General features: G+C 41.1%; 1 protein-coding gene across 1 annotated transcript, besides 12 other annotated features; it reads right to left on the reverse strand.

Annotated features, from left to right (window-relative positions):
• The first annotated feature begins 98 nt into the window (after positions 1-98).
• Positions 99-119: a microsatellite.
• Positions 120-233: 114 nt separating this feature from the next.
• Positions 234-277: a microsatellite.
• A 470-nt stretch (positions 278-747) lies between these two features.
• Positions 748-776: a microsatellite.
• A 42-nt stretch (positions 777-818) lies between these two features.
• Positions 819-843: a microsatellite.
• Positions 844-1187: 344 nt separating this feature from the next.
• Positions 1188-1208: a microsatellite.
• A 236-nt stretch (positions 1209-1444) lies between these two features.
• Positions 1445-1469: a microsatellite.
• Positions 1470-3789: 2320 nt separating this feature from the next.
• Positions 3790-3844: a microsatellite.
• A 495-nt stretch (positions 3845-4339) lies between these two features.
• On the reverse strand, positions 4340-6477 carry PVX_002555 (hypothetical protein, conserved). The gene is made up of 2 exons (XM_001612800.1): positions 5680-6477; positions 4340-5520 (listed from the first exon to the last, which is right to left on the reverse strand). Exons 1-2 carry the CDS (start codon positions 5902-5904, stop codon positions 4999-5001), a joined length of 747 nt encoding a protein of 248 aa, XP_001612850.1. The 5' UTR covers positions 5905-6477; the 3' UTR covers positions 4340-4998.
• Positions 4633-4660: a microsatellite.
• Positions 6153-6172: a microsatellite.
• A 657-nt stretch (positions 6478-7134) lies between the features above and the next one.
• Positions 7135-7159: a microsatellite.
• A 1216-nt stretch (positions 7160-8375) lies between these two features.
• Positions 8376-8395: a microsatellite.
• A 323-nt stretch (positions 8396-8718) lies between these two features.
• Positions 8719-8746: a microsatellite.
• The last annotated feature ends 444 nt before the right edge of the window (positions 8747-9190 follow it).

Genomic DNA, 9190 nt, shown 5'->3' on the forward strand with positions numbered 1-9190 from the left:
TTTTATGGAATCTTTCAGGTGTAGAAAAAAAAAAAAACAGATTCAAAGTAATTTGCATATATGCTGCTGTCGTCTCCCTCCGTGTGCTTCCACGTGTGTGTGTGTGTGTGTGTGATTCTACGTGTGCGTGTGCGAAGGGGTGAACAAAAAATACTTCGAAAATGTTTTTTTTTCTTTCTAACTTGTCATAAGAAGGTACTTAAAAACATTTTACTAATTAGTGGGGAGAAAAAAAAAAAAAAAAAAAGGAGAAAAAAGAAAGAAAAAAAAAATTCACAGAATCTGCACGTACGTGACACGCTTGGAGAACTACAAACCCAGGTTACAAAAACGTGTGTGGTGCACACCCTACCCCCCGTACGTGCTTTGTGTAGAAATCCACGTACGTGCAATTCTACACCCACGGGTAACACACACGCACGTATGGCGACTTAGCCGCTTTATATTCACATTCTTTTTTCCTTGGAGACTCTTCCTTTGAGAAAAAAAAAAGGGAAAGGCGAAAAGTCCAGCCAAATGGAAAGGGTACAAAAATTGGGATGTTTAAAGGGTACAAAAATGGGACATGAAAAGGCAAACGGGTGCTGGGACAAACGGTCAAGATGAAAAGTCAAAAGGGAGAGTTAAAATGCCAAATGTCAAATCAAAAAAACGAAATAGAAAAAACAAAAAGCGGTTGCAGGAAACTCCAAACAATTGACATACTTTCTCATCACGTAACGATCCATACACATAGAACTGGAAAAAAAAAAAAAAAAAAAAAAAAAGAAACTCATAAAATTCAAACTCCTCTATAACAACAAAAGGTGAGTTAAAAAAGAAAAAAAAAAAAAAAAAAGGGCTTGCTCCTTGCTCACCCGTACATCTATACGCATATATATAGCTCACTCTATAAATATATGTGCCACGGTAGGAACACCTTTTCTCTGTGCTTGTCACTTCTCCTCCTCTCTCATTGCTTCAAATGTATATAAAGCATCTAACCAGTGAGTCACGTAAAACTTCGCATTTCTACGAACTTTATACATAACATCCACCAAGTTACGATTGTTAATAAAATTGGGATCGAAGCTTCACCACAAAAGAAAAAAAAAAATTTCGCAAACAATTAGCTTCTACCTTTTTCTCAAAATGAACAGTGTACAGTACATGTAATTTTTACTTCACAAAATTGAGCTCTAGAAAAAAAAAAAAAAAAAAAAAGCACTCAACGGGATAAAAGCATGAATGTAAAAAAAACGTAAACCTAATTATTAGGTAACTTATAACTTACTTGGTGACTTCTACAAAAGCCCTCTCGCCGCAGGAGCGTCAGTAAAAACGCCTACACGGATTATACATAATATAATATATATATGTAGATGTACATGCAGATGTCGCGGGTTTGTGGCGTGTACATTAAATGAGTAATTTTTAATTATAAATAACTCTGTTTTGTATGTGCTGTGCTGTGCTGTGCTGTGCGCGGTGGGGCCACTCTCCTTCCAGGTTTTACTCCTTTTTTGCTCTCTTTGAAAAAAAAAATGGTTACTTCGTTGTGCGAAGCACCTGCCTTTATACTCGTAACACAGTGTTAACAATGTTGTGCTCGTTAACGTGGTACCTCCTAACAATGTGCTTTTTTAAGAAAAACTGGCCAAACGAAGAAAAAAAACAAACTTGTCGTGGGGGGTGGTAGGGTGCTCTTGGCGACACCCTAAAAATCTAACACCAGGGGAACAAACGCCCTACATGCAAAAATGGTTTGCGCAAGCGGGGCGAACCTATGTGCGCACATAAAAATATGTTATTCGTATATAACATAAATATAATATAACCATAGCCGCACAACGGAGAGTGTATAAAAAAAAAAAAATTACCAAGGGTGTTATTAACAGTGCGCGTAAAAATATATTTATTAGCACCCAAAAAAAAAAAAAAGAACCCGAAATAGTTACCGCCACTGCGCCGCCCTACCCCGGCCAACAACTGAACACACTATAAATATTATATGCATGTAGTAATTTTATTAACTGTAGGGCCCCAAAAAAAAAAAAAAAAAAAGAACCAACTTTGGGGCTCACAAAAAAGTTGTATACAAAATGGAATAAGCGCGGTTAAAAAAAATGTACTTTTTAAATATTCATTTTTCACGCGGTAAAAATTACGCAAACTGCTAAATTCCTCATTTTTGCAATTGTAAAATTACAAAATTGTGTTGCTAAAAAAATGTACTTCTTCACTCCAGCGGAAATGGCAGCAGAAGTCACTGTCAAGTTGCACTGAATAGAAATTTGCGAAAACGGGGTGGCCCTACCTGCCTAACCGTTTTCTTAAAAAACATTTTTTTTTTCTCTCTATTTTGGCTAATTAGATGAACAGATGGCTCAACATCTTTCACGCAATGTGTGAAATCGTTATAGCTATACATCAATTTCAGAAGCGCGGGTGTAATCGGGTGGCTCGGTCACCAGCGCACAGCTGCACAACGGTGTAGCGGCATAATCTCATTACAATTTAACCTTCTAATAACATAGCCCACTAATTACAACGACCACGTGCACACACAGGAAAAATTAAAAAATGAGTGAACGATTAGGTGAACACAAGTAATCGCAGGCGTTTATTTCCTCGCGATACCTCCCACGATGGTCATTTGGAGGAAAAGGCTTCATTTTTTATTTCTTCCCCCTCAGAATGGATGAAAATAAACAAATTATTATTTTTTTTTTTTTAATTATTACACATTTGTGTGTATACACCCACGGGTAACTACTTCTCTACAACTGTGCACATTTGTTGCTCCCAAATGAAACACACCCGGGCGCAGTCGAACAGGGGGGCTACAACCAATCGCACACAGGAGCAACCGTCGTACCACCCCCTGTGCATATGCGAATGAACCGCCTTGCTCGTTGCTACGCCGAAATGGTTCCTCATATAATGAAGAAGCAAATGAAAAAAATTTGTGGCTCTTCTTATCTTCATCACCTTTTCATTTAACACCCCGTTCTTAAAATGCTCATTTGTATATTTCCTATGGGAGCACTTGGCCTCCTTAATGGCAAGACGAGCAAGGGCTGTCAATCGTGTGTAGGTAGTCCTAAGAGGAGCCGCTAAATATTCCAAATAGTGGAGAAGCGAAATACGATTGAATGGCACCCCCTTCACGATTGCCGGTGCACCCACCATGCATCACCCATATGAACAGTTCTGTACTAGGGGTATACGAAAAGATCATTTTTTTTTCCCCCCCTTATAAATGATCGATCGGGTGGAGGGGCATTCCCTTGGGGCTTTCCTCAGATGAATGCACAGGACGATCCCTTTTTATGCTCGTCCCTCTTTCGAACGTCGCACATCATGGGGTATCTCTTCCCAAACGGTTTTACTGTGCATTTTGCCTTTACATCAAACTGATTAGGTGATAAAACGATCGGTATGCAGAGAGCACACTACGCCTTGGCTAGGTCGCTTCCTCAAATGGCTCTCCATAACGTTAAAGTTATCTTCATGCTTAGCCTTATGACTCATTTTTTTCCTTTCTCTTTTTTTTCCCCCCTCCCTACATGCTTAAATGAATCCCTCTCCACTTCACAAAAAAGAAAAAGTAAAATACCCGTTTTGGTAACTCCCCCTGCCAGGGTGGGAACCACACACGTATGTCTCCACGTACAGGTGCGTTTATCTATTCACCAGCTCATTCGTGCACTTCCCTACGCGGGAATTCCTAACCCCCCCGAAAAAGGCGATTCTTCCTTTTAAGCAACACCGATGTGCGTGTCCGTTCGCTTCCACCGTGTGGCAGCAGCGCTGCCGCTACGACTACCACCACCACTACTGCTACCACTACCTCCTCCCCAAAGAAAAATGCCCCCACGTAAGATGCACTTTTATATTTCCCCCTTCTATGTGCATGCCAGCACCGGTAGGGCCAGCCAAAATTAGGCAACTAAATGGGAACCCCACTAGTATCCATTTTTTTTGCGGCTAAATGTAACGCCTTCCTTTCGAACAACTTGCGGAGTTTTCCCCAGATGATCTTTTACCTGTGCCACTTCCTTTTTAAATAACCTTTGGTGAAATTATTTTTTTATTTTTCCATTTCGATTGAGCGCACAGTTGCCTCAACAAGGGGATTCCACCCCCCGGGGTGAATTGGCAAAGCGGGGCAAAAACGTGCTGCGAGGAAAAGCACTGAATGGTAGAAAGGGCCCCAAAAAAAAATAAAACAAAATGGTAGCAATAGTCGTAACAGTAAGTGAATGGTGATGGGCTGTACGTGGCAAGCTTTACGGGGGAAGGTCCCACAAACAGCCGCCACAGCGCCACAGCGCAACGGTGCAACCACATATGTGCTAAGTTGATTTATTAAAAGTGAGCTTCCAACATGGGAGGAGAAGTGGTGAAAGTTTTCTTTAAGCCATTAATCTATTTCCGTTGTGGGGATAAGGTGGGAAGCGCAACGCACACATAGGTGAGGGCATATAAACACGCACACACGTGCGCACGCGTCGCTGCCACTCTGCGCGCTGGTGAACACCGGTGAGGGAGGGGGGAGACATGGCATGCATTGAAGGTACAAAAAAAAGGAAAAAATGGGAACAAATAAAAAGGCCGGCTTCAGCAACCGCGTGCATGTGAAGAAATGTATATGTATATATGTATATATATGTGGAGGGCTCAGGAGGAATATGCGTGCAAGTCCCCTCTCGATCCTGCGCGTCGCGCGTCGGCATGCTTAACAGTTGAAGCCACCACAAGATGGAGGAACGTTCGGTGAAAGGTGAAATTTTTTGCCTACTCGCCTTGGCGCACTCACTCTGGGGATCTGCCCGCCCCTACCTTTTCTCCTTCTACACTTGTAAGCATGTATAAATAAATACATATAAACATTTGTGTGTACCCCTTTTTTGAGAAATGACGTGGGGGAGAGCCCCAGAAGAGGATCGCTTCGATCCTCCACTGACATGTGGGCCAATTTCACTCGTCTTTGCACAATCAAGCAACCTCGGAGCTTCACTTAGACATATCACTACGTATTTTAAACACTTTATACATCAAGTAGCACGTAGACATGAGGGGCAAAAAGGCGACGGTCAAACTGAGCATGGCGGTAAAGGCTTGGGCCTTAAAGTAGTACGCAGTAAAAGCGGCAAAGGTACCCAAAACAGGGGTAGAAAAGATCTTCAGTCCAGAAAAGAACTTTTTCATTTTCTCGTAAAAATTTAAACCACATTTAATAGGCTCATCCTTCTCGGCATCGATATATTTTAACGTCTTTACAATTTCTTTTTCCAAAATTAAATCAATTTTTTTTATAAATGCCATTATTTTGGATGCGATGTTTCGTCTCTGCTGTTCGTAAATATTTTCTATCTTATCCACGATGTTCTGCTCCAACGTTTCATAAGTCGTATTTAAGTTTTTTAAACATTCGATTAGAATTCTGTTGCCTCTTGCCTTGTTGGGGTAGTGGCTCCCTGCTGCTGTGCTGCCGGGGCCGCCATGGGTATGTACTCCGGTTTGGAGCGCGCTCATCTGGGGGGAAGAACGCATGAGGGGAAAAATAAAATAAAGGAAAAAAAAAGCGCTCATTTGTAAATGCTCCTATGCAAGAAGAAGAGCACATCTGTGTATATCACTCTATGCAACATCCCAATGACACACACTTCTTCTTTTTCTCTCCTCTCAACTTACACTAGGAGAACAAAACTGCAACAGCATGACGAAGCTCACAAAGACGAAGGCCTTCACAAAAAACAGGGGAATGCCAAACCTGCCAGTCTTATGGCCCCCTTCTGAAGCACCCACATTGGCAGACTTACAAACGCCTGCCCCCTTTCTATCCACATGATTGCAATCCTCATAATAAGACGCAGCTACGGAAGCATTAGAATGACGCTCAGAATTTGTCTCCATCATTCGTTCGCACTTGTAAATAAAAAAAAAGGTGGCAACATAAAATGGTAATAAAAACAAAAAGGGGGCGCCGGGGGGGAAAAAAAAATGGCGAAATAAAAAGGGATACACGATCCGTATGATAAAAACAAGGTTAGCTAAAACAGTAAAAAATTAGGAAGCGGGAAAGATGGCGATTCTTCATATAATACATAATAACTCACTGAGTTATTTATTTTCACTTATCTTTACATCAGCACGAGTGAGAAAAAAAAAAAAAAAAAAAAGGGGAATAGTGAACATGCTATATTATATATATATACGTATATATGCTCTTCCTAGTAGGGAATAAAAAAAAAAGAAAAGCCTGTTCGTTTCCGACTTTCTAAAAAAGCTAATAAAACAAAACATGCGCTGATGTATCTGCTCGAGCTTGCTTCTCCTCTGCTTCTCTGCTACTTCTTCGCTTCTTTAACTTTTGAACCGCTTAACGTGGAGGTAATTTTGCGAGTAGTATTTTATTAGGCATAAAAACTAATCTTAGTTTCTCAGAAAAAATACTAAGCCGCCCAGTGGTATTTTATTTTATTCATTCACGTGGCTACTATTTTTTTTTTTTTTATTCTTATTGAATGGTAATGCAGCCGTGGTAGTAGTGGCAGTAGTGCGGCAGTAGCGCCGCAATAGTGGCAATAGCGTGGCAGTGACGTAGCAGTACCGTAGCACTAACGTAGCACTAACGTGGCAGCCGCGTAGCGGTATAGCAAAAAAAAAAAAATAATCAAAGAAATGGGGGATAAAAATGATGCTAAAAAATGCAGTGATAAAAAATAAAAAATTAAGCCTCGAACTTTTTGCCGAAAATTTAACTTTTTTAAAAAAAATATATTTTACTGCATGACTGCATGAACCGAAAAAAGGGAGGCGTATTTTTTCTTCCCTTTACCCTAACTGAACTAATATACAAGTTAACAATTTCTAGAAAGAGAAAACGCGTTACCGAGGCATTTCGTTTCGTTTTCCTTTTTACATGCCGTCGTGTCGCTGCTACGAAGCGAAACATGAGCTGTAAAAAAGGATGCTCACAAAAAAGTAAAAGGAAAAATATCCCTAAGGGGAAAAAGAAAAAATGCAAAGATTGTGATCGGCCAAACGTTCCCATAGCAGTAAATAACAAATTATGCAAAAAAGCAGCACGCAATGCGCCTTACGCGTTGCCAGTGTTCCCCATCTGTATGCTTAATTGTACAAAAAAAAAAACAAAAAAAAAAAAATCATATTTTACCACGGCGAAGTGACTCGTAAGCGTATCTACAACGCGTTTTTTTTTTTTTTTTTTTGCAAAATTACGGGAAGCCGCACATCGTGCGCAACTGCTACTTTAGCGACAGTGGAGCATACTTAAATAGGAATATGCACGCGAGGCAACCTCGCTGTCCTAAAATCGATCATTTGACTCATACATCTTCAGCGGGGGGGGGAGCTATAAAACAGGCATTTACTCTTTTCCTGTCCACTCCTGCATGTACATATCGGTATGTGCCTTCTCCTCTTAAAAACCGCCGCATACCATGCAGTCTTATTTCCCCCCCAAAAAAAAATTTGTAACAACTGGGGAAGCGGAAAGTCAATCAGAAAGTACCTCTCGAGAGGAGGCAGCAGTATATACTACTTCTTTTTGCCAAAAAATAAAATGCACAAATTTTTTTTTTGCGAACCATCCGGAAAATGAGTTATAACAGGGTAAATGACTTCCTACAAGCACAAATTGCATTTCTGTTTGAAAATATTTTTATTTATCCTCGTTAACAAAGCGGCGTACCATATCGTCAGTGCGTATTAAACTTGTCCTGCGCCATTTTTGCGCCAGCATTTTTCCGCAGCTCTACCATTTCACTAGCGCTAACCCTTCCATACGCACGTAACACCGCTCATAGCGTGTATCGGCTTCTTACCTCTTTGTGTGGTATACTCGGCACCTGTGCCGTTCCCCACGTCTCCATCCTTTTTGGAACAACTTCATATCAGTGACGAAATACCAACTGAGGAGAGGGATGTGCGAAAATCCAACGGTACAATAACTGTGCACACTTGCGTGGAAAAAGAGCTCCATCAATGTGGCCCTCAAGTCTGGTAGGTGAAATGTTCCTCCTCATAAGCTGAAACATCGCGCATTTGACGAAAATATTTTCACCCACATGCAACCCCTTTGCAATTTTTACACAGCATGATGATTTATTGTGCAGGTAAAACTGCCATCCTGCGTGGTAACAATAAAGCGATGAACCGTGGACGGAAAAATGTGCCATGTTTACATCACAACTGTGATTTTTTTTTTCAACCCTTTGGAAGGACAATAAATGGGTAAATTCTCTTTCACCCCTTGGGACTATCTCCCAGGAAGTTGGTCTGTATGCCAATCTGACGTGACGCTACCCCCGTGATGCCACACCTGTGACACGCGGAGCTACGTCCAAGTTGAGGAATGTCAAAAAAAAAAAAAAAAAAAAGGCATCCCCCCTTGTTTCTCCTTTCCACCCACCCTGTGTTACCCCAAATGGCATGCCATTCATCGCGACTTTGCAAAAACGAATATAATCGTAAAAAGAAAAAAGTAACCTCTCACAAAAGTACTACATAAAAATTGGCGTGGCATGTTGCACGAAGTTACAATGCTTCCTATGAAAAAAAAAATTATTTGCAACGGTGGAAGATCAAATCATGTGCAGGGGATTCTTTCAGACTCCGCGCCCAATGGCAAAACGCCCCATTTTTTAAACGCAAATGCTGTAGGTGTAACTTCCCATAATGTGTGCCAAAATTCATTTGGATGTTTTTTTTTTTTTTTTTTTTCCTTTTTTGAACCATTTTGCAAGCGTAGAGTACATATGTAGGTTCATGGGGAGATGCGTTCTTCTTCCCGTTTTACGCCTCCCCCCCCGCGCATGCACAGAAACGGATTTTGCTAGGCCCTCCCCAATGTCGTTTAAAAATGACAGCCAATCTAGCCTCGCCACAATGCAACAGAACATATATGTAAATACAAATGAACAGAAAAATACATTATACATTTAGCTAACCATTTTTACCTTTCCATGCTGCACGCGCGACAACCCCACGTGGGAGTGCCTAAACCTGAATGTACAAATGGGAAAAATGACTGCCCTCGAATTCGCTATGGTCGTCGTGCCCCTGCGCCTCCAGGGTGCTGGGTGAAGGAGAAAACACGGGTTATCGCCATGTTACCACGTTATGGTGCTACAACGTTATGATGTTACCACGTTATTATGCTACCACGTTATGATGCAAC

This window comes from Plasmodium vivax, chromosome 4 (genome assembly GCF_000002415.2).
Source record: "Plasmodium vivax chromosome 4, whole genome shotgun sequence".
Taxonomy (NCBI): Eukaryota; Apicomplexa; class Aconoidasida; order Haemosporida; family Plasmodiidae; genus Plasmodium; species Plasmodium vivax.